The sequence below is a fragment of the Panthera onca genome, chromosome B4 (genome assembly GCF_046562875.1).
Source record: "Panthera onca isolate mPanOnc1 chromosome B4, mPanOnc1 haplotype 2, whole genome shotgun sequence".
Classification (NCBI taxonomy): Eukaryota; Metazoa; Chordata; class Mammalia; order Carnivora; family Felidae; genus Panthera; species Panthera onca.
This window is the reverse complement of record NC_138345.1, coordinates 67,642,442-67,663,866: the sequence shown is the minus strand read 5'-3', so window position 1 is coordinate 67,663,866 and position 21,425 is coordinate 67,642,442. Positions and strand designations below refer to the sequence as shown.

Here is a 21,425-nt window from a genome sequence, read left to right as displayed (position 1 = left end):
AGGCAACTGAATAAATCCCCAAGAGAAAACTTTAGTTAGCATTTTTTAGATGTCCCATACACAGGTTAATAAAAAATTTCATATTAGACAGATACAGAGCTATATGTGAAAAATAAAACATTATCACAAAGTTTTAAAATTCTTAAACATGCTTTAAGAATGTTTATTATTCCATTTAAATATAATGTTCATTTACGTATTTCTTCATAATTTTCTTGGTAAAAAAATTACAATAAATACAAAGTAACAATGAGAAATATCACAGGAACAAACTTGTCCATTATTTTTAAAATCATCCTATAATACAACACTGGTGAGTTCTGAGAATATTAAATGGACAAGTTATCCTGTCATAGAGAATTGTTTGAATTTATGACTACTGGCGAGGGACAATGGATTTACCAAAAAAGTTTTTCCTTAAGACATAAATGTCACTCAAATTGTTACCTAGACACTTGGCCCTGACACTCCTACTGTGGGAAGATATTCAAACAATTTAGGTATAATTTAGAAGACAAGGTTAGCAGGTATTTTTACCTGTCATAACCTGAAACTCCTTTCTTCTTCATCAAAATAAAGAGTGTTATAAACTTGCCCCCACAGTCACAATGGGAGTTGTGGAATTCTATAATTCTGGAAATAGGGTTTCTTCCTGAGTGATGCAGGATTTGCAGAATCACAAATTTAGGAAGAAGGTGGGTATAAATGTTAGGGTGCAGGTTAGAAACAAGTAACCAGCAGTCTGGCTTACCACTGAAAATCCGAATCAAAACATAAAAAATATCACTTGAAGACTGAACACTGTATTCACACCAAGTATACAAATTTCAGGGTATCCACATTCATAGATTGAACTGCACAACAGGAAAAGAGAAAGTGGCCATGTCTTTACTGGGAATGAGAACAATATGTTATATTTCCTCATCAGCACTTTCCGTGACATTTTCTTTTAAATGGAGGGAAGATGCATGAAATGCATTGTTTGCATCAGCAACAAAGAGGATGCACATTCCAATGAAGGGATTTATTGGTGAAAATTCAGTTTACAAGCATGTATGAGACGTGCATTTAAAAGGAATTTAAGAAGGAATGTATTACATGTGAACCAGTCCTAATATTACTATTCTACTTTGCAAAATACCTAGAAAGTAATCAAACAGCAGTCCTGTTTAAATGCAGAATTTTAAATAAAGTTTACTTTCGTTATGGATAAAAACAAAAAAATTAATCACTTTGTAAATTTTGGTATGAGTCCTGCAATTATGTACTTTTTAGCTTTCCTTTCATTACTTAACCCACAAAATTAATTAGGATGTGGGAAATATAATGCCATATTTTAAATAATTCTTTAAAACATTTCCAGTGAAATTATTTTTACACATATTTATATTTAAAATAAAATAAAATATATAAACATTCCTTCATATACACATGAGCTTTTTCAAAAAGTGGAAGTGTCCTTTTCATATGTAAACATTTTTAAAGAAATATTTACAGGAGAATAATTTTCGCATCCAAAGGCAAAGATCTCCAACATCCCTCTTATTCAACAGATATTCTTCTCATTTTTTCAGCTAATTCGTTTCTTACTTCAATATGTTTTTCTAAATTTTGCACTTCATGTGGAAGGTTGATATCCCAAACAGACAAACAAGACTGTATCTCTACAAAGGAAAAAAATGAAATAATGGTTCAAAGATCTGCCATAAGGCCTTTTTATTTTATTTTATTTTATTTCAATTTTGTTCATTTATATTTAGTTGTCTTATACAAACATATATATAAATACAGCTATAAAAATTTACTAAATCACTGCCATTCATAAGAAACTACATTTTGAAAATGTTTAAAGTGTATTACAAAAACAACTACACTTCAAAAAGAGTGTGAACTTTTAATAACCTGATGTTTCACTTTCTGAAAGAGTTTTTTCAAACACTGTTCAAAATCAGAGCTCATATGGATATAGGTAAACTGTAAGGAAAAATAACCACGTTTAGTTTAAATTTGGGCTACTTCTCATTTTACAGTGGTTGATATTTCTACTTCATCTGAAAAAATACTACTAAACTACTAAAACTTAATTTTGAGGATTTATGTTTAAATTATTTACACTATAAAGAAGCTACCAATTTAAAATGCTTGAAGTTTATAGTATATGTTATATTTATTATAAATGTATACAACACATAACATGTTATAATCATCAGTGTCATTGTACTGTGTTTGGAATACAGTATCTTCTTAAACACTACCTTTTTGGTGTTGTGTGCCTTCAGTACTTTTCCGGATATACCCCAAAACCAGCATGACATTTTTAAGGCTTCCTTTAAAAGAAAATATATGAGTCTTCTGTTAAAACAATGTAATAAGATGAACTTTAAAAAGTCATTAGAAATTACCGTATAATTCTGCTTTTTAGGAGACACTTCAATTATACTGAATAAAATGCTCCAAGATCAGCAATTATTTAATGTTGGAAGATTTGTGGCCCATTCCTTGCTATAATTTTTATTAATTGTGTTAATCTGAGAAAATTATTTAACTTTTGAAAAATGGGTTTAATATTTATACACCCAGAGTTATAATATTAAATGAGATGTGTGTGAAACTGCTTTGGCATTAGTCAAATGTGAATCATTTGGATACAAAGTTGGATGGGTGATATACTGATACTCTGTCACAGAACCATACTTTCTTCTCAAGTCACTCACTAATTTACTCAACAAATATTTGCCATACGTCTTCTATACAGGAGGCAAGGCCCTGGGGAGTAAAGAAGTAAATAAACAAACACATGCAGACTCAACCTACATGGAATTTATATTCTAGTGAGGAGATTGACACCAATGAAAAAAAAAAAATCGTGACCAGGATGGATGCTATGCAAGGGAGATGTTATGAGAACTTCAAAGAGGGAAGTTGGACCTAATCAGTGTTCAGTTGTGAAAGGTTTTGACATATGAGCTGCCATTTTGAAAAAAGAGTTAGTGTACCTTCTTGGCTTAATTAACTACAGAAGTTAAATAAGCAAAGAATGAGCAGCACATGAAAAACATTGAGGCAGTGTGAAGCATGGTATCCCAGAGGGACTGAACACTCTCCAGATCAGAAAGCACTGGGAGCAATGTGATAAATGGCAGAGGCTACAAAGGTGAGGTGAAGCCACATTGTACCTGCCGCACCTGTGGATTATGTTCAAATTTATCTTTACTTTAAAAATCAATAAAACCACTGAAATTCCACATAATTTCAGTAATGAACAACGATTTGGGTACAAACATAGACAAATTAAAGGACTTAACAACCTTGGTAGAATAAAGCTAGAGAGACAACCCACTATTGTTGTGAGATACAACGCTAGTATGCTGAGAGTCACCAATCACTCACAGCATCTAGTGTAACTCCTGTGCAATTTCAACATCCAGTCATAAAAAGTGGGTGAGAGTAAGGAGTAACACTTGTCGCTCCTTAATATATTCCTGTAAAAGGAATTGACCATTTGCTTCACCTGTCAAACACACTAGGACTTATTTACTAAGGTAATATAAACTCTCGTTTTGCAGAACCTAATCCCACGTTATTTTGGTGATCAACTGTGTATATATGTCAATACTATTCTCTAAGCCTAATAATTAGTTAAAAGAAAAAAATGGAATGTATTTATGTAGAAAATATATTTCATGTGCTGTTATGATTTCTTCATACTTAAATAGAAAAGTAGGAGCAAGAAAAGACATAAAAGTCTGCATAAAACATCATGATTGTCAATACCTGCAGATTGTAGAGTTCAGCATATATTGTTACAAGCATATAAATTTGTTGATAGAATGAAAAACCAAATTTAAGAAGGGTAGGAAGTTTAAATTGGTTAAAATAAGCATTTGCTTTAATACCTTTGGTTAAAAAGTTAAAAATACTCAGGGCGCCTGGGTGGCTCAGACAGTTAAGCCTATGACTCTTGATGTGGCTCAGGTCATGCATGATCTCACAGTTTGTGAGTGTGAGCATCCCACTGGGAATTTCTCTCTCTCTCTCTCTTGCTCTCTCTCTCTGTCCCTCCCCCACTCACTCTCTTTCTCTCTCTCTCAAAATAAATAAAGAAACATTACAAAAATATTTTTAAGTTAAAAATACTCAAAATTATCTATTTCCTCTTTTGCCTTAGATACAGAGAAAGTAGAACCGAGAATCGGTGCTCGGCTGCGATAATCTTCTCTAATGGGACTGAAAGCATCCATTTCCTCCATTTTTTAGTGACCCTATTAAAATGTATCCCAGTTCTATGTTTCATGATGTGACCTTCTGAGACTGTCCAATGGCATTAGAAAGTGAGACTAAAATTAAAAATAAAAGCATATTTTTAAAGTCTTAGACAATATCATAAAAGATTGAAAGGAAAGAAACTTACCTAACTGTGCTGTCATCATGACTCTGACAGAATCACAAAAATTGTGAACTATACGTATAATTCGACGAGTTGAAAGATCAAGGAGTAAAACATGGCCTCCTCCAGTTCCTATCCAGAGGGCAGTGTTCTTCTGGAGGCAGAGAGTTTTCACTCTCCCAGAATAAGATATTTTGTGTTTTGATTCCGTGTTTACTTTTACCATTTCCTCCCTAAAACCATAAAGTATGCATTAATAATTTATTTTATCAACAATTAAGAGATAAAGCAGATGTCTACACATGCACACTATATATAGCATTTTAAATTATGAATACATAATAGTATACATTATATATCATTAAAATTCTACAAAATGAGTGTTGCTAAATACAGAACATCAAAGTGGCTTCTCTCCTTGAAACATAAATTATCAAAGATAACACAGCCCCTTCAAGAAATTCTAAAGTAAATAAAATGGATAAAATAAAGTGGCTCAGTTGGCTAAACGTCTGTCTCTTGATTTTGGCTCAGGTTTGCATCAGGCTCCACGCTGACAGAGTGGAGCCTGTTTGGGATTCTCTCTCTGCCTCTCTCTCTCTCTCTCTCCCTCTCTCTCTCTCTCTCTCTCTCAAAATAAATACATAAACTTTAAAAATGGATATAATTTTTATAAATAATAAGCCTATATAACCCAGTGTGAAAGAAAAGAATAAATTTGCCCAATATAAATAGAAAAAGTTTCTTTCCATGAAGTCTAAAAGTTACAAGGGAAAATTAAATTTTAATCATTTACATGTAAAAGATGTCAATACAAACCACTAAATGTTTCTCTGAGCCAATGAATAATTCATGACAAAAATGAGGTGTCCGGAAATAAAACAGTTCTAATACTTCAGGAAGGGAACCTTTACCAGGCAGAACTGTCAGCACTTCCGAATGTCAATCTCCTTACCATCCAGAGAAAAATGAAAACATTCTGGGAAAGTCAACCTTGAAGTTTCATTTTATAGATACAGTGTGTAATCTAAATGTTCTCCAGAGAATAAAAAATCTATACATAAAAACAAGATAAAACAGGGGCGCCTGGGTGGCTCAGTCGGTAAGCGTCCGACTTCAGCTCAGGTCATGATCTTGTGGTTGGTGAGTTCAGGCTCCGCCTCAGGCTCTGTGCTGACAGCTCAGAGCCTGGAGCCTGCTTCAGATTCTGTGTCTCCCTCTCTCTCTACCCCTCCCCAAATAAGGTTGAGTGGTCCCCTTTCCCACCAGCAGCACACAAAAGATGTGCGTGATTTAAAGTCTGAGATGTGCTTGATTAGACTAAGAACTGGTTGTCAGTCTGGTGTCTTGATCCTTCATCCTTAAGCAGTTCGTGCATTGGTCAGTCCAGTAGGTTTCCCCCCATTTTTTAAATTGTTTCGTGACTTTGTCTTTAGAACAAAGTATCCTTGGACCTGTAGTCTAATTACAAGTAGTAAACTTTGATATTGTAACACTACTAAACGTACAGTCAGCAAGGAATCCAGTATGATCACTTTCAATAACGTACTATTTTTTCATTGGTGAATATTCTTTGTAATATCTTGAAGAAACCATATATATCATGTTCCTATTCTTTTTTTATTTTTCCAAAATTAAACTACTTGCTAGATACCAAGAGATGGTGCTGAAAAGAATTAGCAATTTTGTTTCTGAGTTGTTTAGTGTTCTAGTTAGAGGTAGAAACAAAGTAAAATTAGGCATACTGCCTCTCTAAGTCTGAAGTATAAAAACGGCTCTAATAAGCACAAAATGAGAACCAATGACATTGTACCTATAGTGAACAATAATATGTTGTACACCTAAAATTTGTTAAGAGGGTCAATTTCACACTGAGTTCTTTCCACAGTAAAATACAATTTAAAGAAAACAATTTACTTTAAAAAGTGCACACAGTCTATAAGTTCACAGAGTTTTTCAGTCTTCTTATCCCATACTTCCACAAATGGGCTATTTTTCTTAGCAACGTAGAGAGCCGTGTCCACCACCACTGCTATGATGTTGGAATCACTGAAAGCTGCATAAGAAAACCTAGAGGGAGAAAAGAATGTCACTATTCTTCATTTCTTGCAAACAGATTGGCTAGCATAGGCCCTACCTTCATGGCAAACTTCTACTTAGCCTTTGATGTTTGTTTAACTTAAATGTCAGCTCCTCTGGAATACTTCCCTGACCTATCAAAATATACCAGTCATTCCCTTTCCCGCACTGGTATACCTGTAACACTACAGACCTCATTAAGTATCAAACTGTATTCATTAATTAGTGTGTCCCTGACACTAGACTGCAAATGTGGTTTCTTAAGGACAAGGACCATGTCTTTTCAATATACCCACAATCCAGTAAAGAGTCACCATGGAAAGTACCTATCCATCTAGCAGATACAAATGTACATAGATAAGAACCTATCTAGAAAAAAATGCCTAGCTAACAAAGTAGGCAGTTTGTTAAGTAGACGGACAGAGGATGGATGGATGCAGAATGAACTAATAGAAGGAATGAACAACCAAGAAAAAGTAAAAATGGTTAACGTTGCAATTCGACCAGATAAATGACATGAAAATGTCACACCGTTTAAAAGCCTTTAGTTTATTGTAGGGCAGGAAGATTTTTTTTTCTTCCTCTTTCTTGTTCTGGCAAGGGAGGCAAAAATATGTGCTGCCAGAGAGCCACTACATTTTAGACAATTTCTGAGTTTTTTGCTGTATATAACAGAAGACAGTTCAAACTAGTACAAATATTACATAACATTTTAGAATTTATAAAATGCTTCTGTGCGTTCTCTCATTTGATCCTCAGTAACAATCTTATAAAATACTACAAACCTCCATGTCTGCAATGAGAGAAAGTTAACAAAGGCTAAATAACTTGCTCGAGGCCACATAACCAGCATGTCACAGAAGCAGGACTCGACAAGTCTCTGGAGGCCTGTGACTCCAGAGACCACATCATCTCTCACTACCCACCATGCCTCTGTCAGCGCGAACTGATGACAATGAGGAGGGTAATGAGGATGAAGCAGCATCTAATTAGCAATGAGGTATCTGCTTAGCCAGGGAGAGACGAAGGCAACAGGAGACACTTTTTGGGAAGAGAGCAAATACTTCCAAGTGTCTATGAAACCAGATCCTCGTCTCTTTCAGGTGATGAACAGCTTTGCAAGTGCCATGTTTTTGGGTGTTCTCTCTAGTACAGCATTTATACTCCAAATCTTATGTGGAATTTTAGGGAGTTGATTCCCATGATCTCATAACATACTCTATGAAATAAAAAAAATTGGGGGCCTTTCTTTTTAAATATTTTCAGTTTTTTTTTTTGTTTTTTTTTTTTTTTAGGTTGATTAAAAGTGGAAATTACAGGGATGCCTGGGTGGCTCAGTTGGTTGGGCATCCGATGCTTGGTTTTAGCTCAGGTCATGATCTCACCATTGTGGGATTGGACTGAGCATGTAACCTGCTTAAGATTCTCTCCCTCTGCCCCTCCACAGCTTGCGTGCATTCTCCCTCTCTCTCTCTCTCTCTCAAAAAAATAAAATTAAAAAAATAAATGAATAAAAACGTGTTTTTTAAAAAAAGTGGAAATTACAGAATGAAAATGGATTTATCCAAACATTTACCACACATTAGGAAACAAATCTGTGAATGAGAGAGAAAAACAAAAGTCCTCATCCATGAGAATTTACAATACATAGCAGTGTATCTGAACCCCAAAGACCTTAGAATCACATGAGAGCCTGAAAAGAAAAATACTGAAATCTGGGCCCCAGCCATGATTAATTCATCTGATTTAATTGGTCTGGAGGTGAGTCCCAGGCATAATAGTATTTTCAGCTACCTCATGGTTTCTAAGTGGGGCCAATGCTGAGAACCAGTTAAGTTCAGTATTAAGAGAGCATTTTTGAAAATTCTTTTATAAAAAATGTAAAGTAGATGTTGTGAAGGGAAATAATAGCTGAACTGGAGGAACAAATCCAAGGCATCTAATCTGCACAGGAGGAATCAAAGACAACCCACTCAGAAGAAGTGACATTTGCATTAAAACGAGCAGGGAACATATTAGTCGGCCAGGAAAAAAGGAAAATCACAGTCACAGGTTGGGGGTGAAAGGGAGCAGGCTGTCTTTGAGAACTGAGATGATTTCAGCTTGTCTAAAGCACAGGCAGCAAGGAGGCTGCAAAATACTAATCCAGAGAGGGAAGTAAGGACTAAATCCTACAGGGCCTGGTAGACTACCTTAAGAAATCTGAACTTCAAACAAAGGACAATGGGATGTGACTGAGGGTTTTAAGCAAGAGACTGACACCAGACTGAGTTGTGTTTTAGAAGAGCTCCTCTGTCTGCAATGTTGAGAACAGACTGAAGGAACTCAATCAGAGGTTGAGAACTGGTTAAAAGATGCTGTTGTTAGTATGGTTATTGATGATGGATGGTAGCCTGGCCTGTGGAAGCAGTAGAAGGAAAGTGAGAAATGAAAGAATTTGAGTGTCAATTAGAAGAGTTAAATGGACAAAGGGAGTAAAAGATAAAGGAGTCCAGGATTACTCTCAAATTTAGGTGTTAGGTGATTAGATGGATATTGAGAAGCCAGGATATTCCCTGAGATGAGGATTTGTGACTCAAAGCTAATGCTAATCACGAGTAATATTTATTGAGAGCTTACCAAGTGCTGGGCATTATGTTAGCTCCTTATATTAATTTTCTTGTTTAGTCTTCCAAACATCCCTTTGAGGTACGATATATTACGATCCTCGGATTAGAGAAGACTGGATGTTTGAGTAGTTCTTGCCCAAGTTCACATAACCAACACACAGCAAAGCCAATATCTGAACTACAATTTATGCTGTTATTCACCAACCTACCCTGCTTCTCACTGAGGAATGTGGCTCTTATGAGAGCCAACTGCAATGATTTGGTTAAAACACAACTCTAAAAATTGAAAGAACAAATGGGGACAAGGTTTCTGTTTTATTTTTGCTTGAAAGTGGTATCACTAACTTTGCTGTAGAAAGGGTATGTGTATAATTACCGAATCTAGAAATGACTTTATTCCTGAGGTGCATGTTTCCTACAATCAATACTTAATGCAAGTTATCTAAAGCACATATGTAAAACCCACAGATGAAGTAAAATACTGACTTTATTACCTTTCAAAGTTATGTTTAATTTGATATAGGGATAATGAAATTGTTAAAAATTGAGATTGACAAATACTACTAAGATCATCATGGCTTTTCATATTTTATCCCAAACGTGACTACGCTGGGTGACATTTTTAATAGAAAAATTAATTATGCATTTTAAAAGATTTTTGCTTGGGTTGCAACAACATTATTAATATGATTATAAATAATAAACATGGGGGCGCCTGGGTGGCTCAGTTGGTTAAGCGTCTGACTCTTGATTTCAGCACAGGTCATGATCGCAAGGTCATGAGATTGAGCCCCAAGTAGGGCTCCACGCTGGGTGTGAAGCCTGCTTAAGATTTTCTCTCTCCCTGCCCCTCCCCACTCTCTCTTTCTCTCTCTCTCAAAAAAAAAAAAAAAAAAAAAAAAAAAGAAAAGAATAAATATGAATAAAGTAGCAAATTAATTGTATAGATAGAAATAACTTACAACTGATTTGTCTTTGTCTCAATGAGCTTCTGAATGGTGAAATCATCAGAAAATGAGAAAAGTTTTGTGCCACATCCTCCCCACATAATGTTTTTTTCAGTTGAATTCATGGATTCACTCAAACACATCAGTGGAGTACTGACATTTCCTATATTTAGTATCTTCAAAGGAGCGGCTCCTTTACACTTTGCCAAGAAGAGAAACACATTCAATAAACTGAGTAGCTGCAGAATGAAACACTGTAAAATTTGCTGTGCTTTCTAAAAGCTACTATTCCATTTTAAATGGCTAGAGATCTTAAGATAAAAATTCAGGATACATTTTTCAAAGGATTTATGAAAACAGTATTCAAATTCAAGTGGTATGCAAAAACATCATCCTTATACCCAATCTCTTTACTTTTCCATGCAAAAAAAATGTACAGCAAATAACTCAGGGGTTATACTCTACTTGTCTGTCTCTCATTAGTAATGTTTTTTGATAACAAGGAGTATAAAGGGTAGGATGTTGGATAAATAGATGGAACCACAAGATGAATGGATGGAAGGAGGAATAAATGCTTTATTGATAAATGAGAATCTGAAGAACAGAAAGTTAATTGATTTCCTCCAGGCTAAAGAAAAACTTGGCACACCAGATTTAAAACTTACGTTTTGTTTTTTTCCACAATATATTTATAAGGAATTATCACTTCATTTATATAAAAATAGAATTATTTTCATTCCTAACATTATAAATCAGATCTCATTTACCATTTTATCCTTAGTTCATTTATATAAAATGTACAGCCAGTCCACATACATTTATAGAGGTTCTATTGTATGCAAGATTTGATGGGAAAAAAAGGTGAAAAGAGTATTTGTGATCTTTGCTCTTCTGGAGTTTATAATCACTTAGAAGGGGAGTGGGGATAAGCATACATAAAACAAAGAACTTAACATTTTTTTTGATGTAGAATGGATTCAACATTTACCTTAACAGTTTTATCTTCAAAAATTGCTAAATTGCCATCAGCAGTTCCCACCAGAAGAAAGTTTTTTTGCTTGCTAAAAGAAAAAAATGTCAAAATTGTTATAAAAAGAATGCTTATATTGACCAAGATGGCCATAATGTTCCCCCTAGGTTGACTAAACTTTAGACAGATTTCTTCATGACTCTATGGGCGCCTGACCTCCCTTTTTTATAATTTGCTTATTTTTTTACAGCATTTACTTTAGAAAATTTACAACTGTAAATTCTTTCTCTGCACATTTGAGATGTAACTCCTCTCCCAGCCTGTCAGTTTTACAACCTAGATATGTCTTTCTCAAGGAACTGGGAGCCTTCCTTTTGAAATGTAATCATCAAGAAAGGCTGGACCCCAGGGCACCTGGGTGGCTCAGTCGGTTAAGCGTCTGACTTCAGCTCAAGTCATGATCTGAGTTCATGAGTTCGAGCCCCACATTGGGCTCTATGCTGACAGCTCAGAGCCTGGAGCCTGCTTTGGATTCTGTGTCTCCCTCTCTCTCTGCCCCTCCCCCATGCACACGCGCATGCACGTGCACTCTCTCTCTGACCCTCTCTCAAAAATAAATAAACATTAAAAAAATTAAAACAAAAAAAGAAAAGCAGAGCCCCACCTCACAGTCTCCATGGGAGGGTAGAAGCCTAACTTCAATGAGCAACAATTAGCAAAGACAGATCAGTTAACCACATGGAGCCTCCCACAATGACCTGCAGTCATTTCCACTGCAGTACATTTCCACTAGCTCCATCAATATTAACTCTCCCACCTTTTGTATCAGTAAAGTTGAGTTCAATCTCTGCCCCCTATTGGAATAATCTTAAATAAAGTCTTCCTTGCTTATTTAACACCATCTGATGAATGAATTTTTTCTCTGACAATACCCAAATAATTTCACTCCAAAACTGCCAGTGGAGTTTATATTTCAGCTGCCAAAAACTTGAGTTTCACGGTTTTCTAATGTACTTATTTATTTTCCAGTATTGGCTTAAACAGGAGAAATATATGGGGTATAATCTTAATGGCTCCTGGAAATCATCCTGCCCCAAGTATTATAACAATCAGCCTGTTACTCACATCTGAAATTCTGCCAGTTAGATAAATTCATTTGAAATGAGATCCCTGTAACCAAGAATGGTTGAGTCGTTTTCACCTATTAATAACTTATGAATTCATTTAGTAGGTATTTTCCCAATTTGATAGTTAACTGACATGTTTTAAACCAATATGGAATAGGCTACTGATATTCAAAAAAAGAATAAATGGAAAATTATCTCTGAAGAGGACTTACAAAGAAAAGTAACCTGATGTGAAGGGTGGTAATGAAATCAATCAGAACTGAGGTAATACCAGCAGTAGGGCTGGTTGGCCTGAAGAAAAGGACTGACCTGTCTCATACTGCCTCAGCTTGATCTATAAGAATATCTTTGTGGCCTCCCACAATGCCCTTTAATATATGCATATTGATAGAAATATGTTAAAAATGAGCAGTCTTTGCTGAAGCAATCAAAGTTTTCCACACAATCAGTCATCTAAAATGTATGGAACTTTCTCTAATGGTCAAATTCACTACCATACCTTTGCTTGGGAACGGAATTGCAATATAAGCAAGTTACAGAATCAGTCATCTTTTTAAGGGTATGTCTCTTTTTCCCATCTTCGGTACTGATGACCAGGAGCATGCCAGACTGTGTCCCACACACAATCCAGCTTTCCTTTTCAGCAGGAAGATGCACCAAAGCTAGGCACAGTATTCTGCTGTCAGTAACTTCCTGTTAAAAAAAGGAAAAAAAAACAACAACACTCTAATGAACTTGATTCTGGCTTAAGTGACTAGAATTTGAATAGAATAAAAACATCATTATCCATACACTGAACTCTTTTTACTCTCTTGCTCTTAATTTTAAAAACAATGCCGATTTTATTTAACTGTCAATAATAAATGAGTTAACTGGCAAACAACTTTGCCTATCTAAAATGCATCTAAAACTAAAATTAAAATTGAAAAACATTTTTCAGTATCCATATTTCTCACTCCACCAAAATAATATGAGAGGATTGTTCAACCTTAAGAATAATGATTAGGCATAACATGTATTTCACACCAACAGCCACAATATTAGCTTATTTTTTAAGTCTAGAAATTTATCTTATCTCTGCTAATACAATTTGTTGACCCATCTTGTAGAGCAGTACCCGGATTTTCTCTTTCAGTCATGAGCACCGACCCCCAGCTGCTGTGAGTGCTGATTACTAACAGCTCAGAGTTGCACCCTCCACCACATAACTGCCCTCCACTGCTGGGAGCTGGCTTGGTCAGAAATGGCAGGCAGGCGTGGCCACACCCACCCTTGGGCAGACCGCAGCCAATGCCTGACTGCCATGTGGGAATGAAAGACTGGTGGCCTTGAGAGACCAATCTGTGTTGCTATCCACACCCCAGTCTCTCATGGCTGAAGACTGACAGACTTCTTCAAAAACTACATTGTTGTGGAATTTCTTCCCCTGTTCTATTGGCTTCCTTCACTTCCTTAAAAGTTACTCTCTCCTTACATCACTTGTACAAGACTCTTTTGTCTTAAACTCTGTTTCTAGGGATCCTGACCTGAGACAAACATAGACTATGATTTTAAAATAAAACAAAGACTATTTAATGTTATGTAAATACTCTTGTTCCATCAGAAAACTAACCTAACAACACTCCTACATTGCTTTCATTTCACTTCTTTCTAAGTAACTTTTTAACTGATACATTCTTTAGCATAACCTGCAAAATAAATTTTCTAAAGTATTTGTAATTTAAAGAGTATTTTGATTTACCTCAGAAGTGTGTTTTTCCATATTTAAGTCAAGAAATGAGAGCTGTCCTTTGTCAGTGTGCCCACAGCCCAGCCAGATGCTTGCACTCTTGCTGTTATGATTTGTAGCAACCATGCATTCAACTATAAAGTTTTTAGGTATTGATATATGTCTCATCAGACAGATTAACTCAGCTGAATTCAAAATGTCAAAGACCTGAGAAAGTTTATAAACAACAAAACAATATGCATCAAGTTAACACATGTCCTCTTGAAAGATCATATTATTGTGCACAACGTAGAACTGCATGTTATAACTGTTAACTGTGATCTAATCCAAGCAACAAGATTAATAATCCAAACTACAGATAAAATTACATTAAAATAATACTTAGTTTTAGACTAAGCATAAAATATACTCTTTTGTATGTATGTTTTGTAACTTGAAAAAAGAGAAAATCCCAAAAGTGCCAACTGAACAGAAATGTAGTATAGACTGGAGCTATTCAACACTCAACTCTATACTGCAGAGCCACATCATGTTACAGATAAACACAGGCCACCAACAGAATAGACTTTCTGCCAGTTGCAGGGAAAAGAAATTTTGATCTTTGGTAATGAAATTCACAAATCAATTCTAGATTCTGTTTTCATGCTTTTCCTTGAAGCACTAAAGAACAAGAGAGACAGGGTGGGGGTGGGGAAGAGAACTGTAAGAAAACAGAACCAGGACTCAGGAGAGTGGCATTAGAGCCACGATACAGCCACTTGCCTTCCACTCATGAGATGCAGAGAAAGCTCCTTATTCTCTCAGTGTCTCATCTGACAAAGGTAAGGAGTTTACCCATCTTGTCTAATATATACTGTATTTAAAGATTAAGTGGGTAGGTCAAAGTCAAATACTATCATATACTACAAAAAAAAAAAAAAAACAACAAAAAAAAACCAAGGTGAAGTATTGTTGAAAATAAAAGGAGAATAGAGTAGGGGCGCCTGGATGGCTCAACTGGTTAAGTGTCTGACTCTTGGTTTTGGCTCAGGTCTGATCTCACAGTTTGGGGGTCAAGGTCCACCTCGGGCTCTGTGCTGATAGTGTGGAAACTGCATGGGATTCTTTTTCTCCCTCTCTCTCTCTCTCTGCTTGTCAGCCAGTCACTCTCTCTCTCTCAAAATAATGAATGAAATTAAAAAGGAGTAAAGAATAAAATAATAATTAAGCTATGGAAATTTTACTGTGAAAAACAAATTAAAAATACAAGAAGTCTATGTGATGAATACCAGTTATAACCAAAATTTAAAGACAAGTAGACATACAAATGGCCAGCTTGTATATGAAAAAGTGCACATCACTATTCATCAGAAATGCAAATCAAAACCACCACGAGATATCACTTCACACCTGTCAGAATGGCTACTATCAAAAAGACAGAAAAAAGAAAGGCTAGCAAGGATGTGGAGAAAAAGGATTCCCTGTACACTGTTGGTGAGAATGTAAATTGCTGCAACCACTATGGAAAACAGTATGCAATTTCTCAAAAAATTATAAAGAGAAAAACCATCCAACTTTTATTTCTGGGTATAAATTTAAAGCAAATGAAAGCATTTATGTTTAAAGGATATCTGCACCCCCATGTTCACTGCAGCATGATTCACAATAGCCAAAACATGGAAGCAACCTAAGTGTCCATAAATGGATGAACGGATAAAGAAAATAAGATATATACGTATATGTATATATGTATGTGTGCACCTATACACACAATGGAATATTATTCAGCAATTAAATAAGAAGGAAATTTTGCCATTTGCAATAGCATGGGTGGACCTTGAGGGTATAATGTTAAGCAAAATATATCAAACAGAAAAGACAGATACTGTACTGTATCACTTATATAAGTGGGACCTAAAAAAGAATAAAATAAAATAAACAAAACAAAGCTTCCAGACACAGAAAATGGACTGGTGGTTGTGAAAGGCAGGGCATGGGAGTGGGTAAAATGGGCGAAGCGGGTCAAAAGGTACAAATTTCCGGTTATAAGAAAGGGATGTAATGTATAGCATGGTGACTAATGTTAACAATATCACACAGCATATTTGAAAGTTGCTAAGAGAGTAGATCTTAAGAGTTATTAACATAAGAAAAAAACTATAACTTTGAGGTAATGACTGTTAACGAAACTGACTGTGGTAATAATTTCAGAATACATACATGTATCAAATCATCATGTTGTAAATCTAAAACTAACATAGTGTTTATGTCGATTATGTCTCAATAAAATTAGGAAGGGGAAGGTAGGGAAAGTAGTCAAGATAATTACATAATTCTTGATAAAATCAGCATATGTATTCAGCTATTTTTGAGTAAACATTTTAAAGCTGAACAAAAAATTTTCGGGGCGCCTGGGTGGCTCAGTCAGTTAAGCGTCCGACTTTGGCTCAGGTCATGATCTCGCGCTCTGTGAGTTCGAGCCCTGCATCGGGTTCTGTGCTGACAGCTCAGAGCTGGAGCCTGCTTTGGATTCTGTGTCTCCCTCTCTCTCTGGCACTCCCCCGGTTCATGCTCTGTCTCTCTCTGTCTCAAAAATAAATAAACGTTAAAAAAATTAAAGTTGAACAAAAAATTTTCAATAAATTATGATACAAAATCAAGAGTCCACAACATAAAGAGAGCTCTTATTTTGATCTATTAAAATCTTTTTCAGTTTAAAACACAATAAGGGGCCGCCTGGATGGCTCAGTCGGTTAAGCATCCGACTTCAGCTCAGGTCATGATCTTGCGGTCTGTGAGTTTGAGCCCCGCATTGGTCTCTGTGCTGACAGCTCAGAGCCTGGAGCCTGCTTCGCATTCTGTGTCTCCCTCTCTCCCTGTCCCTCCCCACTCATGCTCTATCTCTCTCTCTCTTAAAAATAAATAAACATTAAGACACAGTAAAAAATTTACTTCTGATAATATGGTGGGAAAGGTTATTTGGACAAGCCACCCATCTAAAAGTAACTTAAAATGCTAAGGAAATTATTTTTTAATCTCTTAAAAATATTAAAGATCTGACAACATCATAGGACTTATCAGGACAAAATATTAGTGAAAGAATCCAATGAAAGACAGAGAGGTCAACTGAAACTTAAAGCCAGATATTTCCTTAAAGGCATTTGTCTATTGAAGGCAAAACTGATGTGTGGTTTCTGATATCTTATCAGTCCACAAGAAAGAAGTTTAAATCTAGAGCATTCCCAAAGTGGAGTCCAATAAAAGCCTGTTCCCATAAATCTGGAACCCCAAAGGACTACATATTCAGAGTAAATGAGAACCAGAAATAAAGCCACCCCATGCTTCCACTTTCACTGGTATGAGGAAAGTTGCCTTTGACAAAGGGGGAGGAAGGAAAAGAACCCTGAGAAATTGTTATTCAAAAGCTTGTTCTCATGAACATTTGTAGACCAGATTCCCATCGCCTAGGTAGTTCAAAAAAAAAAAAAAAAAATCTCAAACCAGGAACTGAGTTTAAAGCAATTTGCAGCAAGAAAATTAAGAAAAAAATGTGAAAGACCTGTATGCAAAATCATAAAACTTTATTGAGAGACAAGAAAACATAAATAGAAAGATAACCCACATTCAAGAATAGAAAAACTTAATGTAATGAAGATAAAATCCTCCCCAAATTGTCTGCAGATTCAATGCAAGGCCAATCCAAGTCACAATAGGTTTTTTCATAAAAGTTGACAAAGTGATTTTAAAATTTATATAGAAAAACTAAATCCAAGAAAGCTAAAGCATTCCTAGAGAAGAAAAATAAGTAGAGAAACGAGATTTATAAAGTGACAGGAATTAACACAGGATAGTATTAGAGGAAGAACATATAAGTTGACCAATGGAAGAGAACATCTGTGTGGATGTGTGAGTATCTGACAAATTAAAGAGTAAAACTAGGGGGAAACGATCAACAGAAAAAAAAGGAAGAAACTATTTAATAAATAAAGCTGGAAAATTTAGTTATCCATATGGAAAAAAACTGGATCCAGATAAAAATTTCAATTCCTAATGGGTTAAGAACTTAAATGCCAAAAGCAAAACAGTTTTTTTTTTTCTTTTTAGAAAAACAGCACATGAGCAGGGGAGAGGAGCAGAGGGAGAGACAGAGAATCCTAAGCAGGCACCATATTCAGCACAGAGCCTGACATAGGGCCCAGTCCCACAACACTAGGATCATGACCTGAGCCAAAATCAAGAGTTGGGATGCTTAACTGACTGAATCACCCAGGCGCCCCCAAAAGCAAAACTTTTAACCACTTTGAAGAAGCCATAGATAAATATTTGTGTGACTCTAGGAGAGATGAGGAAGTCTTAAAACAGGACCTCATAATGGTAATAACCATTAAAAGGGTTGTTAAATTTATCTGTATTAAAACTAAGAAATTCTATTCATCAAGAGGCACCCTACAGGAAATAAAAAGACAAATTACAAATTCAGAAAAGAAATTTGCAGTATATATAACCAACGAGGGATTAGTATTTCTTTTTTTTTTCTTTTACTCATTTTATTTCTATGCAAATAATCCCACAGAAAAATGGGCAAAATAATGAACAGGTATTTCCCATAAGGGTAAATACATATATAACCAATGAACATATAAAGACATGGTCATCCTTAGTAGTATTTAGGAAAATGTAAATCAATACATAAGACAGTATATTTGAAAAAATTAAGAACCCAGATAGCACTAAAATTTAGGGAGAATATATAGAGAAATGGCCACACTCACATCGAGGTAATAGAAGTGTTAAGCTGGTACGGCTTCTTCAGAAAATAATACGGATATTCATATATTCTATGATTCTGCAATTCAACTCAGGTATATACCACAAAGCAACTCTCATACATTCTGCACTAGAAAAGTACAACCATAGTCATAGCAGTACTGTTCATAATAACAAAAAACTGGAAACAATACCAATACCCATAGATATGACCATGGGTACATATACTGTTGATCATTCAAACAGTGCAATGGAACAGCACTGTAAATAATCAATGGCTATGTTTAACAACCTCCATAAAGCTTACAAAATAAGGTTAGAAGAGCAACTGAAAATACCTTCCTACATGACATGATTACAATTCCATTTTAACTAGAAGATGAATGCAGGAAACTAAACTGGATAGCAAACATAAGGAAAAGAAAAGCAGGAATTATCTCCAAAGTTAGAAAGTGACTACATCTCTAGGGAAAGGAGAGTGATACAATCAGGAAGAAGCATATGGGGGCTTCCAGGGTGTTAGCAATGCTCTTTATTTTGTGCCATGGGTGGTGGGGAATATAGGAGTTTTGCATTATGACTGTTTTAAACTGTATGTGTATGTTTACTTATATATCTGAATATATATGTGAAGGTTATATATGTGTATACATATATTGATGTTCTGTATAAAATATTGATAAATTTTGACTATAATCATACCTGGGCAGAAGTAGGCCTTTCTTGAGGATTTTCTTTCAAACACTTTTTAATTAACTTCTCCACCATAGGCCATGGGGCACAACCATATTCTTTAACTGGATCTAAAACATTCAAAACCATATCATGCTAGAACTTTAAACAAATCAGAACAACAATTTCATTTCCTTTCATTGTGTATGAGAGGCCCAGACCATGCAAAGAAATACTCTGATCTCCATAATTCTATATGTATTATGGATCTATTTATATCACAAACTTAAAGATAATTTTTCTAGCCTAATCTCTACTAGAGACATCAAAAAAGACTTCCTGATTTTTTATTATATAAAAAAAGACACAAATACCAATTGAATAACAGATTTTCATTCCACACCTGCATTTCACAAATACTGTGAAAAAAATTTTGTGCATATAATAATTAGACTTCTGTGGAATTACTTTTAATTTTAATACTTAAATTTGGCAAGCATTTAATCCTCATATACCTACAGTCAGTTTGTGCACATTTCTTTTTTATAAGAGGTATGCCGTTCTTCTGGTTGGTATAAACCACAGACCTGGGAATTGTCACTGGAAAGATAACTGGTAAAATAAGGGTGATGATCTAGATTGTGTTGAAAGTTTATCCGAATAATAATAAATTTTCTTTTAGTGGGCATCTTTAAAGGTCCCCCAAAAGAAGGTAGTTAAAGCTATATTCTCTGTACCTGGAACGTAGCATACACTCAAAAATATTCCTTAAGTGAAAGAAAAAGCAGAAAATATGAAAAACAGCTACATACATTTAAAAGAGTATTTTGTAAGGGGAACTGAAGTAATAGTTAAGGAATGAATGACAACATCCTAGAATTTCTTAAAAACATGAGACAACCATTCAAAATGAGATCTGATCTCACTAAACATTTACTAATTCTTATTAATATTTACTACTAAAAATTATTATTATAAATAATTCAACCTTCCATTGCTGCATATAAATTATCTCCCTCCAAGAACATGAAAACACTCCAGGCTAATGAGCACATAGTAACTCTTTATAAGAACAGAAATCACTAAGCATGGAGCTCCAACAGCAATTTCCTTTTCTGAATATTCTTCTAAATTTAATACCAAATACATTAATATGAATTTGGGATATTTTTAAAAAGCCTGAAACTGCTATCTTTCTCATGTGATTTTTATTGTGTCACAGGAATTAAGAATATTCATGCGCTAAACAAAAAATCATCAGTTGTGAAATGAATTAAGTCTACAACCACAATTAAATAACTTGGAAAGAAAGCTGCTGGTATTAAAAATAATAATCTTTATTGCACATAAAATAACACTTACCAGGTAATTTCCCTTGTATTGCCAGTTCATCAAACTCATTTGGAAACTTCAAACCCTCTGCTATTCTACCTCCAGTTGTCAAGATGTCATAGAGTAGTAAGCCAAATGAATAAACATCAGCCTGCTGGTTATAAATAACATTTCCTCTTGCAACTTCAGGTGCACGAAACCCTGAAAGGAAGCAGATATATTAATAAATATGCCCATCCTGTTGGGATGAGCACTGGGTGTTGTATGGAAACCAATCTGACAATAAACTTCATATTAAAAATATATATATATGCCCAACACTAGAGCCCATACACCCAAGAAGGAATATTCTTAGGCATATATGCTGATGAAGAGTCAAGGAGATGAGCTGTATACCAGGCTATGTCCTCTTATAAGGAGACATGTAGCCAGTTAACAGCCATGTGCTACATTTCACCTCAAGATTGATCTTGAAAAATAATAAGGATAAACATCCAATAATGATTATTAAATCATGCTTCATAATTAAAGTAAGTCTAATAAGGGGGAAAAAACCTATATCATTTTTCTCATTCCTAAAAATAACTATTCCCAGGAAAGTGTTGCAAACAAAGGAGGGGTCAGGAGGGACAAAGGAGGGGTCAGGAGGGACAAGATTTCTAGACTTCACTCCAAGTCACTTTAACCTGACTAAAGTCCAATGCCCTCATTATTTCCAGGGCTTGTGATTCAGCTCTTCCTACCCAATGGAAAAATAAAAATTAAACCATGACTAAAAAACAAATAAAAGCCCTCTCTCTCAGGTGCTGGTTCATTACTGAAACTCT

The 21,425-nt window shown here is 35.2% G+C and overlaps 1 protein-coding gene across 1 annotated transcript in view; it reads right to left on the bottom strand.

The window, feature by feature from the left end:
• Positions 1-942: 942 nt before the first annotated feature.
• The window catches only part of LRRK2 (leucine rich repeat kinase 2), a 136,502-nt gene continuing 116,019 nt past the window's right edge, over positions 943-21,425 (bottom strand). The window contains exons 42-51 of the mRNA XM_060657922.3: positions 20,629-20,799; positions 19,297-19,397; positions 13,861-14,055; positions 12,619-12,812; positions 11,011-11,083; positions 10,038-10,222; positions 6,305-6,457; positions 4,412-4,620; positions 2,256-2,327; positions 943-1,664 (exon numbers count right to left, since the gene is read on the bottom strand). Of these exons, the coding sequence (XP_060513905.3) occupies positions 1,543-1,664; positions 2,256-2,327; positions 4,412-4,620; positions 6,305-6,457; positions 10,038-10,222; positions 11,011-11,083; positions 12,619-12,812; positions 13,861-14,055; positions 19,297-19,397; positions 20,629-20,799 (1,475 nt within the window). The 3' untranslated portion in view covers positions 943-1,542. The remainder of the gene's footprint in view (positions 1,665-2,255; positions 2,328-4,411; positions 4,621-6,304; positions 6,458-10,037; positions 10,223-11,010; positions 11,084-12,618; positions 12,813-13,860; positions 14,056-19,296; positions 19,398-20,628; positions 20,800-21,425) is intronic.